Source organism: Oryctolagus cuniculus, chromosome 5, assembly GCF_964237555.1.
Source record: "Oryctolagus cuniculus chromosome 5, mOryCun1.1, whole genome shotgun sequence".
Lineage (NCBI taxonomy): Eukaryota > Metazoa > Chordata > Mammalia > Lagomorpha > Leporidae > Oryctolagus > Oryctolagus cuniculus.
In genome coordinates this window covers 153,536,474-153,556,010 of record NC_091436.1, presented here as the reverse complement: position 1 = coordinate 153,556,010, position 19,537 = coordinate 153,536,474, and the positions used below count along the sequence as shown (strand labels likewise).

General features: G+C 46.7%; 4 protein-coding genes across 4 annotated transcripts; 2 read left to right on the top strand and 2 right to left on the bottom strand.

Moving 5' to 3' along the window:
• Positions 1-2,724: 2,724 nt before the first annotated feature.
• On the bottom strand, positions 2,725-3,192 carry LOC100343141 (histone H2B type 1-C/E/F/G/I). Its single transcript, XM_008262451.4, has one exon. The coding sequence runs from the start codon at positions 3,162-3,164 to the stop codon at positions 2,784-2,786; it is 381 nt and encodes a 126-aa protein (XP_008260673.1). The 5' UTR covers positions 3,165-3,192; the 3' UTR covers positions 2,725-2,783.
• Positions 3,193-4,067: 875 nt separating this feature from the next.
• On the top strand, positions 4,068-4,567 carry LOC138849827 (histone H3.1). Its single transcript, XM_070074863.1, has one exon. It carries the CDS (start codon positions 4,104-4,106, stop codon positions 4,512-4,514), a length of 411 nt encoding a protein of 136 aa, XP_069930964.1. The 5' UTR covers positions 4,068-4,103; the 3' UTR covers positions 4,515-4,567.
• Positions 4,568-6,053: 1,486 nt separating this feature from the next.
• On the top strand, positions 6,054-6,460 carry LOC138849826 (histone H4). Its single transcript, XM_070074861.1, has one exon. The coding sequence runs from the start codon at positions 6,095-6,097 to the stop codon at positions 6,404-6,406; it is 312 nt and encodes a 103-aa protein (XP_069930962.1). The 5' UTR covers positions 6,054-6,094; the 3' UTR covers positions 6,407-6,460.
• Positions 6,461-16,225: 9,765 nt separating this feature from the next.
• LOC100343903 (histone H4) lies at positions 16,226-19,206 on the bottom strand. The gene has a single exon (XM_070074860.1). It carries the CDS (start codon positions 16,588-16,590, stop codon positions 16,279-16,281), a length of 312 nt encoding a protein of 103 aa, XP_069930961.1. The 5' UTR covers positions 16,591-19,206; the 3' UTR covers positions 16,226-16,278.
• Positions 19,207-19,537: the final 331 nt, after the last annotated feature.

Genomic DNA, 19,537 nt, shown 5'->3' with positions numbered 1-19,537 from the left:
TACATTAGAAGGGAGATGTACCAAAAGTGGAGGAGGGGCCGGCACCGTGGCTCACTAGGTTAATCCTCTGCCTGAGGCACTGGCATCCCATATGGGCCACTGGGTTCTAGTCCCGGTTGCTCCTCTTCCAATCTAGCTCTCTGCTGTGGTCCAAGTGCTTGGGCACCTGCATCCGCATGGGAGACCAGTAAGAAGCACCTGGCTCCTGGCTTCAGATCACCATAGCTCCGGCCTTAGTGGCCATTTGGGGGGTCAACCAACGGAAGGAAGACCTTTCTCTCTATTTCTCTCTCTCACTGCCTAACTCTATCTGTCAAAAAAAAAAAAAAAAAAAAAAAAAAAAAGAAAAAAAAAAAAAAAGAAAAAAGTGGAGGAGCTGGGACTCAAATCAAGCAGTTTGATAGGGGATGTGGGTGGCCCATGAGGTGACAACTATTGGGCCAAATGCCCATTCCTCTTTGTGCATGTTAGGAAGGCACTGAATTATGAGTTCCATGAATCCCTGTGAGTTGACAATGAGATGTGGTTAGCTGAGAGTATAAATTATGTATGGGCTGTGTTCTTACCTGGAATCTGTCAATGCCAGCTAGCTCTATTTTAAGCCTATCCCTCCTCCTATGCCCCCAAATCTGTGCCTGCCCTGAAGACAAGAATCAGTCCATCTTGCTGGCTCTTCTTCCCCAGCTATTATCTTTGTTGTTCTGCCCTCACTCCAGAATTGCTTCCAGGGAGTATGACAGTTTCCAACGTTAAGTCATGCCAGATTTGGCAATTTAAATTCAGCCCCATGGAAAATCAGTTTGTGGGACTGGTGCTGTGGTGAGGCGGGTGAAGTCACTGCCTGCAGTGCCGGCATCCCATATGGGTGTCGATTCGAGTCCCGGCTGCTCCACTTCCAGTCCAGCTCTCTGCTATGGCCTAGGAAAGTTGTAGAAGATGGCCCAAGTCCTTGAGCTCCTGCATCCATGTGGGAGACCTGAAAGAAGCTCCTGGCTCCAGAACAGCCCAGCTTTGGCCATTGCAGCCATTTGAGGAGTGAACCAACAGATAAAAGACCCCCCTTTCTCTCTGCCTCTGCCTCTCTGTAACTCCGCCTTTCAAATAAATAAAAATAAATCTTAAAAAAAAGGGTCAGTTTGTCCCTACCATACACACATACCATTAGATTTGATATTTATTTTTTAATCGACAGATTTATACATATATATGTGTGGTGACTCTTCCTCGCCACTGCTGGAGAATTAGGCAGGCTGCCCGCAGCTTGCCTTGACCGAGGAGGGGAAGTGCGCCACCAGCCACTCAGCCTTCCCCAAACCCGGGGGACAATCAGACACGGGGATGGGGAGAGCCCAGTCGAAGCAGGGTCCCACTTTATTGTAAAAGGGAGGTGTATATATAGCTGAGGTACAGAGCGGATGGTACAGAGTGGATGCGGGTACAGAGTGGATGCGGGCAAGGGGGGGGGTGATGTGATGCAAAAGGGTCTTAGCCACCCCTATTATACCACCTTAATGATCATTAGGCAAAAGCGCCCTGGGGCTGGGGTGTTTGCCACCAGGGATTTGAAACTTAAAGACAGGTTTTCAAATTGAGGCAGGCTCAGGAATTTCCTCTAGGCCTCTCCGGATTCAGCCTCCCCCACATATATGGGTCTAGTATACATGTATACAGTATGCAATGATGAAATAAATAATTAGTATTTCCATCTCCTCTGTCACTTAATGTTGTGAACCTTCAGATGGCCTTAGTTCTTTTGAAATATGCAAGTCTAGTAAATAAAAAGCCAATTAGTTCTAAAAAAAAAAAGTGGTTTTCAAAATGATGTTCCCCCATTCTGTGAGATTACTGTTTAAATATTGATGTTACATTGTGATTCCTGTAAAAATATATATAGTTTCTACCATCACTGTTCTTTCAGTAGTAGGTACTTTCTGTCACCTTACAGGTTCTCAATACAAGAATAAATAAACTTGAATTCTAGTCCATCTGCTGGAAACTTAAGGGAAGAATTTTTGGTAAATCTCACTTCCCGGACTTTAGCAGGTGGACGTTCGGCTCTGTGGTTAAGCTGCATGTTGGAATGCCTGCAGCCCACATCTGTGTGCCTGCTTCCTTAACCCAAGGTCCTGGTGTGGCTCAAGTAAGGTCTCTGCCACCCACCTTATGCCAACTTCGAGACTGTACATTTGGGAGAGAGAACCAGTGAGTGGGGGACATCTCTGCTTTTCGAATACAACTTAAAAATAAAACCGAAAAGCCTCTGCTGCCCCACCACCACTGGAAGGATAATGGCCTCGAGGTATATGGACAAGCCAGAGATTCTGGCCAGCATAAACAGGTGGTCTGTCATTATGTTTAATCTTGGTATGAAAACCCATAGCAGAGATTGTGTGCAGAAACGCATTATGCTAAAATAATGGCAGTCGGCCTTTTCAAGATAACACTGCCTGACTGACTACACTATTGAAGAATAAAAAGCTGCAGTTTCCAGATTGCTTTGCAGTTTACCCCGTTCCTTTCAAGTTTATAGGCATCTGCAAAATAGCTGCAAGACTGTTGAGCACTACTCCGATTGCCGAACTAACTAGCCAAACCATTGCATTTTTCCAAAACAGCTATTCAAGACAACCCAAATCTAATAAAACGAGTCACATAGAAGACACCAGTACATAAAGCACCTGACTTCTTAGATCTAAAACTCCGTATTAAAGCTCTTGTCTGAGGTTGTGAGTGGCTCTGAAAAGAGCCTTTGGGGTGAGGGGCGGCGGCGCCGACCCGGGCGCTCACTTGGAGCTGGTGTACTTGGTGACGGCCTTGGTGCCCTCGGACACGGCGTGCTTGGCCAGCTCGCCGGGCAGCAGCAGGCGCACGGCCGTCTGGATCTCGCGCGACGTGATGGTCGAGCGCTTGTTGTAGTGCGCCAGGCGCGACGCCTCGCCGGCGATGCGCTCGAAGATGTCGTTGACGAACGAGTTCATGATGCCCATGGCCTTGGACGAGATGCCGGTGTCGGGGTGCACCTGCTTGAGCACCTTGTACACGTAGACCGAGTAGCTCTCCTTGCGGCTGCGCTTGCGCTTCTTGCCGTCCTTCTTCTGCGCCTTGGTCACCGCCTTCTTGGAGCCCTTCTTCGGGGCCGGCGCAGACTTCGCGGGCTCAGGCATGGCTGCAGTAAACTTGGTTAAAGTGAAGCCAAAAAGGCCAGAATCGCGCTCTATTTGTATGTCTTCTATGCAAATAGAGGCTAATGCTTCTCAATACCTCATTGGACCGAATCAGCCAATTAAAAGCTTATATGCAAATAAGGTGAATTCAAATTCACTTCTTGATTGGCTATTTTTGTGGAACCCGTCTTAAGTTACTAGGGGATAGTTTTCGATTGAAAACAGTACATGATAAATAATTTTAACAGGATTCAGAAATGCGCCTAGTCTCCCCGCATGCGCGTATAAACAGGAAAAAACGGCCGGCGGGAACTTATGACTTTAGTTTAGTGTAAGGCTGCTGTTTTCGCTTTTGCAATAAGGAAGAACTGCAGCTAGGACACAACGCAGAAGTTACGTAAGGTCTTCCACGCTTGCGGACCGGTGACGCTCGAAGTTCTGCATCCTCTGGTCAAAGAGAGCAGTTTTATTCACATAAACAGGATGTTTCAAGAAATCGGCGCATTTCAACAGCGGTTTGATGTTAATGGCCGCTAGGAAGAGTGGAAATGACGGCAGTGCCGACTGCAAGATTGAGGATTAATTAGGATGCGTGCATCAGTGAGAAAACATTTCAACATTTACTCCGTCCTATTATAATTAAGCGCGGGCTTTCTGAACCATTTTAGAAATTACGGAGAGTTTTCCGTACCTCCCCGAGACTTACCCGGAAACGGGTGTCTTAAAATAAAAGGTACCGGATACACAAGGAAAGGCGGAGACCAGGGAGTGAGTTGAGCACACTTCTGGAAACTAGAACCAATCACAAGCCCTGTTCAATTCTTCTCTGTTCGAGGCGCGCAGTTTGAAGATTCCGGCCAATCAGGAAGAATTCTCCTTTATAAATACAGCGACGACAGCCGTGGGCGCCACAGCCACTTTCTCTTTGCAGTCTTAGCCATGGCTCGTACTAAGCAGACAGCGCGCAAGTCGACGGGCGGCAAGGCGCCGCGCAAGCAGCTGGCCACCAAGGCGGCCCGCAAGAGCGCGCCGGCCACGGGCGGCGTCAAGAAGCCGCACCGCTACCGGCCCGGCACGGTGGCGCTGCGCGAGATCCGGCGCTACCAGAAGTCCACCGAGCTGCTCATCCGCAAGCTGCCGTTCCAGCGCCTGGTGCGCGAGATCGCGCAGGACTTCAAGACGGACCTGCGCTTCCAGAGCTCGGCCGTCATGGCGCTGCAGGAGGCCTGCGAGGCCTACCTCGTCGGCCTCTTCGAGGACACCAACCTCTGCGCCATCCACGCCAAGCGCGTCACCATCATGCCCAAAGACATCCAGCTGGCGCGCCGCATCCGCGGGGAGCGGGCCTAAGACCTCGGCCGTGAGCTCACCGAAAACCCAAAGGCTCTTTTCAGAGCCACCCACAACTTAATGAAGGTGCTGTGTCGCTATCAAGGGGAAGCTTTGGGTAAAGCCTGAGCGTCAGCGAAGACCGGGAGACATGGTGTACGGGACGCATCTGATCACGGGTAGATGGGTGCTCAAATCATTAACCCCCATGTGTTTTAACTCCCCAATGGCTGCAATGGCCGGTGCTAGGCCAGGCCAGAACCAAGGATTAGTAGCTCCCTCCAGTATTAGGTTGGCAGGAACCTAAGAAGTTGGGCCATCTTCTGCTACTTTTCCTAAACCACCAGCATGGGGAGGATCGGGAACGGCCGGTACAGGGGCCGCCACCCATAGTGGATGCTGGTACTGCTGGCGGCTGCCGCACCCACTATACAACAATGCCAGACCCGTCGTAAGATTTTTAAAATCTGACCAGGAGCTGGTTAACTAGGGCTAATCTATAGTGCAACAGTCAATAAATCCAGATGTCAGCCATAGTTGAAAGAATATGATTGTAGCGAGAGAAACCGGATTTAGGAAGTGGGGTGAGTGCTGGGCACACGGGAGAACATCTATAGTGCTTTGAGGAGTGCATACTACTGGGTGGTCAACAACATTCTTTAGGACTGTGTGTTTGGTACATTGTTAATGCACAATACAAAATATTTTCAACAGTATATTTTAAAGACATTTATTTCTTAAACACTATGCGAGGAATTCAGCGAGTTTAGTGAAAAACTCTGTATGTGAGAGCCTAGAAATGGCTGCATCTTTATTTTCCTGGCTGTTGCCTAAAATCTCCTTGGTGAGCATCAGTGCTTATGACAGATTTGCTTCGGTTCCCTGTGTCAGCCCCAGTCGACGACAATCACCCCTCCACACTGTTTCCCTTATAAGAAAAGGGCAGCGGCCCCTGGCGATTTACATTTTCTCTCTCTGCACTCTTTCCTTGCTTCAAAGTATGGCGCTTAATCTGAGTACATTACAACACTGTGTGTCCTGGTGGTGTTTGGGGGAGTGTTAGCTTTCTGCGTGCTTTATATTATAAATATTTTGTAGCCTGCAGCAAGAAGCACTTATAGTTTACGCCCTAGATGCTGTCAGTTTCTTTACAGCTCCATGATCAATAAGCACTGTTTATGGAGCAGGATATTGAGACGCCCACATGTTAGCAAAAGCTCCCAGAAACAAAAGGCTTCCTCATTTAGCTGGGTTCCTTGGCAATGACTCCAGTTCTCCCCTTGGATCTGGGCTTGTTGCAGTTCTCTAAGGGCGAGTGATGGAAGACTACACATGGAATTCACACAATTTAAAGCATACCTTTCCCGTGTGCAAGTCTGACATTCACCTTCAGAGGTTATGGTGTTTTAAATACCGGGACATCTTGCTGCGCCATTTTTCTCCTCCCATGGTTAGTCTTACTAGGGTGTGGGGACTCAATGCAGTTTCCCGCCTTTTCTGGACCTCTTGTCTTCAAACAGGTCCGCACACTTGTCATATAAGTGGACTCGCGGCTTAGCGAAGCCACAGCTTCACTTGGGTCGAGCTCGAGTTTTGCTGAGATGTCTGGCCGCGGCAAGGGCGGGAAGGGCCTGGGCAAGGGAGGCGCCAAGCGCCACCGCAAGGTGCTGCGCGACAACATCCAGGGCATCACCAAGCCCGCCATCCGCCGCCTGGCCCGGCGCGGCGGCGTCAAGCGCATCTCGGGGCTCATCTACGAGGAGACCCGCGGCGTGCTCAAGGTCTTCCTCGAGAACGTCATCCGCGACGCCGTCACCTACACGGAGCACGCCAAGCGCAAGACGGTCACGGCCATGGACGTGGTCTACGCGCTCAAGCGCCAGGGTCGCACGCTCTACGGCTTCGGCGGCTGAGCTGCCTTGCCCTGAGTGCTCATAAAAACAAAAGGTCCTTTTCAGGGCCGCCTACTTTTTCTCTGAAGGAGCTGACACTTCACGCTCGGGTATGGTGGTAAATTACCGGTGTAGCTGGCCATCAAGATAGACTGCGAAAGAAACGGGAAATTTTTCTATTTGCTAATTCTATGCGTTGTTAACTGGAACTAGGTGTCTTCACGTTGCGGGGGGGGTGGTCCCTTCGACATCTGCTGTTTACTTTGTTTCATGTGAATGCAATATTACTGGTAAGTAATTTTTAAAGGCATTGTGAATACTGGGGGGACGGTGTTGTAGTGGGTGGAGACCCCATCTCCCCTGCAGGCTGGCATTCCATATATTCCCCGGATAGAGGCCTGGCTGCTCCAGTTCCGACCCAGCTCTTTGCTATGGCCTGGAAAGCAGTGGCGGATGGTTCCGGGTGCTTTGGTCCCTCACCCACTTGCGAGGCCTGGAAGAAACTGGCTGCTGGCTTCAGGTTGTCCCTGTATTTTTAGGAATTGGACTGAAGCTCTTGGGGGGTAAAGTGTCATTTTCAAAACTCAGCAAAATCTATAGGTACTAGTAAATACATATAATTGTACAATATTCTCAAGCATCAATATTGATGGTATGTTTTTATAAGCCCATTTTTTTGTGAGTATTTTTATAATAAAAATTGAGAAAAGATGCAACGTGACATCGAGAGGTCCTCTGCACAGATGAGTGCCAAAGATGGGCTGCAGAGAGCAGTGCAGGCAGCAGGGTATCCTACAAGAAATGTGTATTATTTCCCTTATTCTGCCTCCTTTCTCAGAAGTTAGCCAGAGGGGCAGAGATGGCAATAGGTCACTTCCAGCCATATGGGCAAAGGGCAGGAGGGCCTCCAGTGTGATCATGATCGCACAAGGGACATTGATAAATGAGACGAGCTCAGCGGTTGCCTGCGTGAAGGTGGCCTTTTGTGCATGATGGAGGCGCACATGGTGAGATCTGCACCCAGTCCCAGCAACTGTTTGGGATGTGGTCCCAAGACTGCTGCACAGTGATCACATCTGTTGGGGTTAAGGTCGAAACAGGAAATCGCGTACTGTTATTGGAAAATAGCAGGAGAATTTCCTAAAGAGACATTTTGCAAATTGATCACAGGATACAGAAACCTCAAGAAATAATGTCTCACTACAGCCTAGTAAGGATCACTTATTATTATCTTCAATGCACTGGTTCACTACCCACATGGACGCCACAGCCAGGGCTCGAAGCTTCTTTTGGGTTTCCCACATGGGTGGCAGGGGCCCAAACACTTGGTCCATCTTCTGCTGTTTTCCCAGGCACATTAGCAGGGAGCTGGGTTGGAAGCAGTGCAGCAGGGCTTGAATTGGTACCCGATGGGATGCCAGCACTGCAGGCGGCAGCCTAATCCTAAATCTAAGGCGCTGGCCCACTTAGAAGTCTGAAAAGGTTAGGGCAAGCAGTCACCAGAGCTGCATAGAAGCAGATTGCTGATGCGAAATATGGCCTTGAAAGAGGCCATATGCAGTTTATGGTGACAGACCCCTGGAAGGGAAACTCGGAATCCTTTTTTTTTTTTTAAGATTTATTCACTTATTTGAAGGACAGTGTTACAGAGAGAGGGAGAGACAGAGATTGGTTCATTCCTCAAATGGCCACAATGGCCACAGCTGGAGAGATCCAAAGCCAGGAGCCAGGAGCTTCATCTGGGCCTCCCAAGTGGGTGCAGGGGCCCAAGCACTTGGACCATCTTCTGCTGCTTTCCCAGGCCATAGCAGAGACCTGGATTGGAAGTAGATCAGCCGGGACTTGAACTGGCAACCATTTCGGTGGCTTTATCTGCTGCTATCCCAGGGTGCTGTTCCCAAAGAACACCCCATCATAATCTCTTCCATTTGTCCAGTTCCTGCACGGGGTCTCCACTGGCTGAACCCAGGCGGAAAGGGACGGCCTGGGTAGCACATTGATGAGATCTGTAAGGAGGGCTCCCATGGCACGGCACCTGGATAAGGTGGAGACAACTCTGCAGGGGTCACTGGAGGTGCCTGGTTCAGCTACATAGTGAAGTCATGCCACCCACTTCCACGCTTTATAAGATAAATGCTGCAAAAGTTATCTGTTTCAAGTATTAATTCCTTTGCCTTGTCATTCAAAGTAACTTGCTGGGATGTGTCAAAGTTTATTTGTGCACCATGAGAATGTTACAGAAATGTTACAGTATGTTACAAAAAAGGAGCTGACTCTACACACCCAATTCCACAGAGTGAAATATTTCTCAAACAAAATTTACTGTCTCGGTTTAAAAATTGTAAGTGTATATGAAGGCACTTCATAGATGTTTGGAAAACTTAGATTAAAAATTTTTATTTTGATACAAAACTTTTTGAAATCTATGTATTTTCTTATAACATACATTTTATTTTCCCATAAACTTTTGCAGACTTCCCATATTTTTGATTTGGATTATTTGGCTTCTACTGAGGCCGCTTAAACCAGATACATTTATTAGTGAGGTCACCAATGCAAATGAAACATCACTCAACAAAGTTTCTTAAAACAAATTTATTGTAATACAATGGTCACTTTTTTTCAAATATTTTGAAAGTTTGGGTGCATTTCTCCCCACAGATAAATGAGCATTTGCTTGTAGTTACAGAATTTGCTTTTCAGTTTCAGCCTTGACTTTCCATTGCACATCATATTTTTATAGCTTCTCCCGGCTTGAACATTATTTTATTAAAGGATTTATTTGTCTGAAAGAGTTGGGGGTAGGGGGTGGAGAGAGAGAATCTTCCATCTGCATGTTCACTTTGCAGACAGCAGCAAAAAGTGGAAGCCAGGAGTTTTCATTTAGCTCTCCCAGGTGGGTTGGCAGGGGCCCAAACACCTGGGTCATCTTCAGCTGCTTTTTCTAGGCCATTAGGCCAATTGCATTGACCTGGATCAGAAGTGCAGCCGCTGGACATGAACTGGCACCCATATGGGATGGTAGTGTCACAGGTGGTGGCATTACACATTATGCCGCAGGGCCTGCCCCTGAATGTGTACTTTAAAATACACCCTGTTAGCACTTGCAGTCTTCATAAGACCAAATTTATCAGGAAGGTGTCAGCCAAGCTGCTGGACCTTTGCTAGCTCCTGATGAACACATATCCACAAATCTTTGCTGTACTCCTTAGGATAAAATCCTTTCTCGGGTATACATTTTCCCCTATCTCCCCTTTCCTCCCCCACCTCCCTGGGCAAAGCCAAGCTTTTTTGTTTTTGGGGTTCCCTACTCCTGTCAGTGTTCACACAGGTGCAGCATTTTTTGTACCCTTGTTTAGTATGCTGAAGGGCTGAAAGAGCAGAGGGAGCCCTCTGACTGCCTTGACATCTTGGCTCTATCACTTATTTTGTGGTGTGTCATATAACCTCCCTGTGTCTCAGGGGCCACATCTGCACAATGGGCACACTTTCCCCACAGGCAGCAGCAAGGGCTTCTTTAGTCACACACACAACTTGAATCAGGAGATTCTCCCCTCTGGTCTGACCTTGGAAGTGACTTGACTTTTCCCACCTTTAGAATCTTATTGCACAAAACTAATAAATTCCGAGAGTTGCAGAGTTAGAAGTATTGAGCATTTTTTGAGAATTGAGTTTTTGCTTCCTTTTACTTTCCTGAAATAAAAAGGGTTTATTGATTCATACTAGATGCTAGATTAGGATTAGGCTCTGGGATAAGTTCCCATAGTTTCTAGCAGACAGCAGTTGGAAAAATCCTCCTGGTTTTTATTTCTTTTTTCTAAAACTTACTGATTTTGAAGGCACAATTACAGAGTGAGAGGAGAGACAGAGAGAGACGGATTTTTCAAACTGTTGGTTCACTCTCCAAAAGGAGCCAAGAGTTTTATCCAGGTCTCCTGGTGAGGCCAAGGCAACTTCAGCTGGCTGACAAGGTCACAGCGGAAGGTCCATCTCAGCAAGGTGTGAGAAGGACAGCTACAGTCCTCGGTCCTCGTGGTGGTTTTAGGATTTTTTTTTTTTTTTTGGGAACTACACTCTGCATAACAAAACTGGAGTTTCCTGGTGGTCCCACTAATGATTGCTGTATTCCTAATTTGGGGAAGAGAACTTAGCTTCACAACCTCCAAAATGTCCATGGCTTTGTAGAATTTTAATCAAGCAGAATGTTAGTGTAGGAGTAAGGGCTAATGCTTTATGCAAGATTGAGTTGTTTGTGAAAAAGAATTAAAAGGCAACAGGCTCCCTGGTATACACTTCCCACTAGCATAAATATAAATGTTATTAAAGCTTTAATTTAATGTACGATACAAATACTACAATGTCAAATACTAGATGTCAAATACTAGAATGTCCAAACTGTGGAATAGATCTAAGTGAACCTTTAAATGAGTACTATAAAGATATTAAAGAATCACAGAAAGAACTACAAAGAGGGGATACATTTTAAAAAAGGGACTGCTTTGACCTTGGGGCTTTTAGTAAAGATTAGATTAGGAAGGTAATATTCTAGCTTGTGTAGTCAATTTCTACATAGTTCAGCAGCACTCGAGGCCTGTCTGATTGTAACCCACGCTTTGAATATGCCCTTGAAAATCAAAGAAATTATAATTAGAAGACAAAAGGAAAACAGACTTGTTATTGTGAGAAAAAAGAATCACTATGTGACTTATGATATAAAAATAAAGTCTGGTGATCGAGAGCCAGAGCTGTGCCATCAGCCTTGCTGTGAGTGTGTCTCTCATTTCTTCGAGCGCCGATACCTCTCACACCTTGAGGATCCTGGACTGGCTGGAGCTGGTCTCCTGCCGTCTCCCACATGGGTGCAAGGACCCAAGCACTTGGGTCATCTGCTGCTTTCCCAGTGCATTAGCAGGGAGCTGGTGCAGACGTGGAGCCGATGGAACTTGAACTGGAGCCCACATGGGATGCAGCACTGAAGACCTTTGTTAAACCTGCGGCACCATAGCATTGGCCCTATCCTACTTTTTATTTCTATACCCTAACTTAGCTTAATGAGGGTTGGTAACACTGTGCTGATGAGGTCCCTGGAGAGTTTTCCACCCATTAATTTCCCACAAGAGGGAGGAGGAGTAGAGGAGAAACAGGAACCCATACCTACATCCAAAAGAACTCCTGTCCAAAATGAACTGGGAGCTCAGTTCTTTCCTGAGATGCTGCTTGGTCTATCAGCTGTATTTCTCTTCATTAAACTTGGCGCTACCTCACTTCTCACTACTCTCTTTCTCATGTCTGAATTCCTATTTGAAAGGCACAGTTACAGAGAGAGAGAGAAGGGCATCTTCCGTCTGCTGGTTGACTCCCTAACGGTTGCGGCTAAGTCAGACTAAAGCCAGGAGCCAGGAGTTTCATTCAGGATTCCCATGTCGGGGGCAAGGGCCCAAGTACTTGGGCTATCTTCCGCTTCTGCCATCCCAGTCCATTCACAGGGGGCTGCATCTGAAGAGGAACAGCTGGACTTGAACTGGTGCCCCCATGGGATGCAGGTGTTGCAGGCCCACCCCTTTGTTATTCTCTCTCTCTCTTTTTATAACTTCTTGATCAAGCTACAAGTTACTAGAAGTTAGGAGCATGCTTTCTTCCTTACCACTTCCACTCACATTCTGGGTCATGTGCTAGATACTCAAGGCACACTTTGAAAAACATATTCATGCAACCTTATCGCATAGCCTCGAACATAGTGATGGCTGAGGGAATCTGTTGTGGGCTCTGCTCCTTTCTCACTGGGCATGGCAAGAACATGAGGTCCTGATGGGTCTGAGGTTTGTTCTCATGCAGGGAGAATGCAGATGCTCAGTGCCATGGGAGAAACACACACAGCCATGGTACAGCAACTGGGGAACGGGCTGCCATTTTAGATAGGGCAGCCGAGAACTCCTCTTGGAGGCACTGGCGTTGGAAGGTTGCTATGAAGCCACGGCAAGGGTGTTCCAGGATAGAGAACTGCAGAAGACTCAAGGCAAGAAAATGTTTCCATGTTCCAGGAACTGACAAGCAGTTAGCGTGGCCTCTTGCTCCATTTTCAAACTGCTTCACAGTCTCTCCTGCCCATCTCTGACTCTGACCCTCCTGCCTTCCCCTTAGAAAGACCCTTACGAGTGGCGCTGTGGCTCACTTGGCTGATCCTCAGCCTGCAGTGCCGGCACCCTGGGTTTGTTGGGGTGCCTGGTACTAGTCCTGGTTGCTTCTCTTCCAGTCCAGCTCTCTGCTGTGGCCCAAGTGCTTGGGTCCCTGTACCGGCATGGGAGACTGGGAGGAAGTACCCGGCTCCTGGCTTTGCCACTGTAGCAGACATTCCGTTCAGCCTTCTGTGAGCCAATGGCAGGAAGGCCTTTCTCTGTCTCTCTCTCACTGTCTATAACTCTCTCTGTCTCACTGTCTAACCCAGCCTGTCCAAAAAAAAAAAAAAAAAAAAAAGACACTTATGATCATACTGTGCCCACTCATGTAATCCACAATCATTTCATTTTTTTTTTTTTACTTGAAAGTCAGAGTTACACAGAGAGAGAGGAGAGCAAAGAGAGAGAGGTCTTCCCTCCAATGGTTCACTCCCCAAATTGGCTGAAAGGGCTAGAGCTGTGCGGATCCGAAGCCAGGAGCCAGGAGCCTCCTCCAGGTCTCCCATGAGGGTGTAGGGGCCCAAGGACTTGGGCCATCTTCTACTGCTTTCCCAGGCCATTGCAGAGAGCTGGATCAGAAGTGGAGCAGCCGGGACTCAAACCGGCGCCCATATGGGATGCCGGTGCTTCAGGCCACAGCCCCGGTCCCACAATCATTTGTTAATCTCTAAATCCCTAATCACATTTGCAAAGTTCATTTTACCATGGAAGGAAGCAGTCAAAGAGGAGAAAGTCAGTCAAAGAGGAAGAAATGGGCCTCTTTGGTGATGGTAGAGAAGACATTATCCTATCAACAACAACAACAATGCATAAGGCCTTTCATTATCAGTAACGTAACACAACTCCAAATCCCTAGGATACACACCATTTTATCAGAAAACATTTAAGACATTTCGTAACCTAAAGATTTACCCAATAGATGGTGGCAATCTTGGCAGGGCTCCTGCTATAACTGAAAACACTTCCAGAGACAACACTCACAACTGCTGTATAACTGGCCTGGTGCTGTACGGCTACTGGGGTTGGTGTTGTGGCCTAGTGGGTTAAGCCACTGCCTACGGTGTTGGCAACCCATATAGACACCAGTTCATGTCCCAGTTGCTCTTCTAATCCAGCTCCTGGCTATTGTGCCTGGGAAAGAAGTGGTCCAGGTGCTTGGGCCCCTCCCACTCCATGGGAGACTTGGATTAAGGTCCTGGTTCTTGCCTTCTGCCTGGCCTTGCCTGGCCACTGTAGCCATTTGGGGAGTGAACTAACAGACGGAAGATCTCCGTTTCTCCCTCTCTCTGTAACTCTGCCTTTCAAATACAATAAATAAATATCCAAAAAAAAAAAAAAAAAAAAAAAAAACAACAAAACCCACAATATTCACCACTGTTGAACCAGAACTTGACTCAGCTGGAAGCTCCCATGACCAAAAGCTGACTCTTCTGATGTCTCTTTTCCCAGAAGCTCCTAGCAGGAGCTTGTTTCCAGGAGAGGTCTTTCTTTGAAACATGTCACTGATTTCTGAAGCTGGGGCCACATACCTACAATCTAGCTCCAAGAGGCTAAAAATGGAGATATGTGAAGTCTAGTAAGCGAGGCTAGTATCTGTGTAACTTGACATATAATAAATACACAATGGAAATACGTGGCAGGTTGTTTGTCACAATTTTTGTCATTCAAATTCCGCAGTAGAGGCTGGCACTGTGGCATAGGCTAACCACCAGCCTGTGGCTCCAGCATCCCATATGGGTGCCAGTTGGAGTCCTGGCTTCTCCACTTCTGATCCTGTTCCCTGCTAACAGCCCAGGGAAAGCAGTAGAAGGCCCAAGTGCTTCTTGCACCTGTGTGGGAGACCCAGAAGAAACTCCTGGCTCCTGGCTTCAGATTGGCCTATTTTTAGTCATTGTAGTCATTTGGGTACTGAACCAGCAGATAGAAGACCTCTCTGTCTCTCCCTCTGTCTCTCAACTAAATAAATCTCTCTCTCAAAACAAAAACAAAAAATGAAGTTCCAGAGTAAAACCAAGCTAGAGCAAAATGAAAGCATATGCATTTCAAGCTAAAATTTATGACAGTTTTCACTTTTCTCAGACATGATTTTTTGGTTATTCCTTTTTATTCTGTTCTCTCTAGTTGGGGCCTATTAATTTTATTACCGACAAAATAGTTCACAATCTGCATTTTAAAAACTGCAACAGATGGTTGGCAGTCAGAAATGCAACATCTGTGTAAAGGAAACTGCTTAAGAAAGTTCTAAGGCAGCAGAGGTATTGTTATTTGTATTCAAGTCTATTCTTGGCCCAGATAGCTTGCTAGTTTCACTGATTCAGTAATTACATTTACTCAGTCATTGCCTGTAATTTTTGTAGGTCTTGAGGATACTAAAAAGACACTATCCAAGGCTTAAGAAATCCTGAGCAGAAATTAAGCAGTAATCATTACCAACATTTAACTCCAAAGCCATATAAGAGAACTGTCAGGTTGGGCTAGGAGCAGGTAAAGTGTGCTTTGTGTAGTACAGACTAATCCCAAACAGGGATTTTTGCCTGGGAGAATCAGGTAGAATTCTAAAGCAAACGTGTAGGAAATTCTCCAAAAGTGTTGAGGGCTATTTGTGGAAGGTAAATACATAAAACCTACAGTTTGACATGAAAAGGCTTTAGTATGACAAGTTATTCACAACATGCATTGCTGTAGAAATTGCTCATTAGTGGGGAAGGAGTACATGAGATGGTGGCATTCAGGTGTCTGATAAAGCACAAGAATTGGGCTTATTATGCAGACAATAGAACCAGTGAAGATATTTATGTATTTTTACATAGCATGGTAATATTTTCAAGTTGCTCTATCTACTGTAATGCAAGGTGGATTATAAAGTTGAAAGAATGTGGGTAGCGTGTGATTATCTGTGGTCACTACAGGGCCTTGATAATAAGGTTACAGGACTGGTGTTTTCTCTTTTTGGTGCCTGGATTATAGGTCTTTATTTACAACACATCCTGAGACTCGAGGATCTACCACAAAGTGCAAGAATTTATTAGGAAAAATCAGGACGAACATAGGATCAGGGCCAGGAATAAAGGTTTAACAGTATAGGGAGGGCTAACAAGAAAGATCAAAAAAAGATTGCAAGCTGGCACAGAAGCCACAGAAACTACTAGCGAGACATTCAGATAGACTGGGGTATCTGTTATTAACAGAAGGAGCTTACCAAGACAACACAATCCTAGGTAAAGAGGAGCCTCTGGGGAGTAATGCCATTTTTAATTTGGCCTTTAAGAATGCACCAACAGACCCTCAGGCAAGGGTTAAAACCCCAATACACCAAAACTACACGACTGGGCTTAATACCTATTGGCGCACTTAAAATGCGGGGCTATACCAGGATTTTTCTTAAAGGGGTACATGCCCTGCCAGGGTATCGGGTTAGTCTTGGCAGTGATCAAACCACTGGCACGGCGCCTCTCCTACAGCAGCTCGCCCTGGGCCACCAGGCTCGGGCCAGGCCTGCGCCGCGTGCCCGCCCTTTGTTCCTGCGCGGGACCCGCCATCTTGGGCGACAGCCGCCAACAAAGGCGAACGCGCGCGTCGCTAAGCTACCGGCGCGTCACAGGCCCCTCAGTGAGTTCGGGACGTTACCTTGTCGGTTGCGTAAACAGCCCTTCTTGTGATGAGATGGGTGGCCCTGAAAAGGGCCTTTGGGTGGGGGTCTGGGGCCGCCGGGGCAGCTCAGCCGCCGAAGCCGTAGAGCGTGCGTCCCTGGCGCTTGAGCGCGTAGACCACGTCCATGGCCGTGACCGTCTTGCGCTTGGCGTGCTCCGTGTAGGTGACGGCGTCGCGGATGACGTTCTCGAGGAAGACCTTGAGCACGCCGCGGGTCTCCTCGTAGATGAGCCCCGAGATGCGCTTGACGCCGCCGCGCCGGGCCAGGCGGCGGATGGCGGGCTTGGTGATGCCCTGGATGTTGTCGCGCAGCACCTTGCGGTGGCGCTTGGCGCCGCCCTTGCCCAGGCCCTTCCCGCCCTTGCCGCGACCAGACATGGTGAAGAAGCAGCAACTTCGGAGCTTCTGCAACACCGGCGCTGCCTGTAGCCCCTTATATATCAATGAAGCGGACCTTTTTGGAAACCGACATGGCGGGGGCGGGAACGAGTCCTGGATCCCCGCCTCTCCAGCCTCCGGGTGTCCCCGCCTCCTGCCCAGGGCGGGGGGTGGGCTGGCGAAGGAGGGGGAAGGGCTGCTCGGCGCCGGACTCCTTTGTTTGCTTGGCTGTTCTCTGCCCCTGCCAGGCCTGTGTCTGTGGATACGCAGACGACTCCGTGCACGACTCCTCGTCAGTCTTGTCACTAAAGACAAAAAGACGGTGACGGGACGCTTGTCGACCAAACGGAGAGATGTCAGATTAACCAAGGCAATTTTTAGGTAATAATTTGGAGAAAAGTATAAAGGTTATTGATTCTGACAATCTACTCATGCTTATTATCACACCTGGCCAGTCGTGAAATGCTGTATTAGAGGCATATGCATACAGGTCGCTTTATCATAAAGAGGAAGCTTTAGGCGGGAAAGCCGACATCAATTACGTTTCTACTTGTTTGCTGATTTGATGGCACTATGTGCACTGTGGGGAAGACGTGGAGACTGAATCTCCTCTAGTGAGTGGGATTGCTGCGCCTCATTTTGAGTCTTATGACATTGCCTGCCTACCACTGTTCCTGTGCCATGAAAGGGTTAATGGAGTATCGTGGTGAATACGTGCTTGCAAATGAGCAGCATTAGTAAATTCACACAGATAAATTATGTGAAATAGTGTTGGAATTAAAACTGTAGCAATAGTCTACACACAGATCATAGGTTGATATTTTGACTCAATCCCAACATTTCCTGGCACTTCCCACACATTCACAGCAGTGCCTTTTGTGCCCTTCAGAGGTAAGTTTTATAATCCCTTCTCTGCTGGTGCTCACCAAAAAGGCAGAGAGAGAGAAAAAAAAGATTCACTTTTTGGAGTCAGAATTCACTTCTGATTGGGGTTGGGCCCAGGCCCAGTTATCTGTGGACAAAGAGACATAACCATCATTCATTCACTCCATTCATTCGCCAAGTTCTAAAATAGTTGCAAATATCAGGTGTTTCAAATATGGTCACCCCCCCCCCCCCTCAAGAACTCAGTCTCATTAAGGAAAGAGAAGACTCATTTCAGGGAAGAGATCAAACTAGCTGCTGCCCTATGTTGTTCAGGGGAGCAGCCATATCCACCTGCATTTGGCATCACCTACAAGCTTGTTAGACCCGGAGAACTTCAGGTTCAATGCCAAATCTACTGGTGATATTGCATGTTTAACAAGATTTCCAAATGCCTGGTGTGTTCATTCAACTTTAAAAAGAATTGTTACCACAGCTGCCTGCTTAAATGGAAGTCATTAAAAATTAAATTTGTATTTCTTTCATCATTCAGTCACCTTCATGTGTTTAATATTCACATGTGGATACTGGCTACTTATTAGGTGCCGAAGATAACAGAATATTTTTGTCATTGCAGAAGCTTCCATTGGGCTGTGCTGTGATGGGATTTTTCCTGAGGAGACACCATTCTCGATTGAGGAAGGGAGGGGGATACCAGAGGATGAGGTGGTCTGCAGGAGATGAGGATTTAGACTGTTTTTGAAGTATGACAAAACTCAGCAGACTTCTGTTTGTGCCAGACATTACAGATAGTCATGTAAAATGGAAGCTGGAAGTTTGAAAGCAATGATGCTCTTTTAAGGAAATCAAATTAAACCAGCAGAGTTGTTCCTAGAGATGAGTTTCAAGGGGCCCATTTCCATAGGGACAGTCACCTGGTAGGAAGTTACCGTACATGTGATTTCTCCAGGAGTTTCAGGAAATATCTGTGACACAAACCTCTAGCTTACTTATTATATCTTTGCCTTGTTTCACATTGATTCCACATCATGATTTCCATCCTGAAGAATCAGGAAGCCTTTGATAGTCACTGAATTTTGGAATGCTTACATAGCTCTCATGTACCATTGAGCATGCCCAGTGAGCAGTGCCCGTATCTCTGAGAGTCCTTTACTATTTGGGAGTGGGGAAGCATTGACACAAAATGGAACATGAAGCTATACATTAGATAGCCATTACTTATCTAATTAGTTTTTTCTCAGTTATTTTGTATATCTATAAAATAAATGAATGGTTTGAGTTTCAGTGTGGTGGATAACCTATTTTAGGATAGACTTATACATATATTTTACATTCAAAGGTAATAAACACAATATTTTTGAGAGCTACCAAGCAATAGGTAAGATTTTTCATGATCGAAGTGGAGTCAACATTCAGGAACATTGTCCATGATGCTTATGGGGAAAATAAGCAGTAGCAGCATTATTATCTACAGCACAACCCCGCCTGTGCACATGTGGACAAGAATGTGGCTGGTGAAAAGGAGTCTGGTTATTGCCCTCTAGGACGTGTAGAGTATCTGCAAATAGTTAAGGAGATGGCCCTTTGCCCCAGTGCCTTCCTGCTCACTGAAGCCCTAAGTAGCCAAGAATGTAATGGTTGACATTCTCTAAATGAATAAACTCACCTATGACTTGATGAACATGTACTGCACAAGGATTATTATGATTATAGCAATAAACAAAATAACTTTTAAAATCTAAATCTAAATTTGTTTTTATGTCTGGCTAGTATAAGGCTGTGAACCCAAAAAGGAAAAGGACCTGTATAATGCTGTGTTGACGGTGATGGTAGGGCTAATGATCAGTCCCTTTCTCCAGACACTTGTGAGTTTCCTCCCCTGGGAGGTCACTGAATGTTGCTGATCCAATCCTAAAAATTTACCTCCTTTGTAGACGGTATTTATATTATGTATGTTGTTATATATATATATATGTTGTATATATATATATGTGTATATATACACACATATATATACACATATATATAGCATGGTTGTAAGACCCAGAGACTTGGTTCCAGT

Bases quoted from the DNA above. Each gene is read 5' to 3' on its own strand.
- LOC100343903 (XM_070074860.1), bottom strand. From the start codon at position 16,590: ATGTCTGGTCGCGGCAAGGGCGGGAAGGGCCTGGGCAAGGGCGGCGCC.
- LOC138849826 (XM_070074861.1), top strand. From the start codon at position 6,095: ATGTCTGGCCGCGGCAAGGGCGGGAAGGGCCTGGGCAAGGGAGGCGCC.
- LOC100343141 (XM_008262451.4), bottom strand. From the start codon at position 3,164: ATGCCTGAGCCCGCGAAGTCTGCGCCGGCCCCGAAGAAGGGCTCCAAG.
- LOC138849827 (XM_070074863.1), top strand. From the start codon at position 4,104: ATGGCTCGTACTAAGCAGACAGCGCGCAAGTCGACGGGCGGCAAGGCG.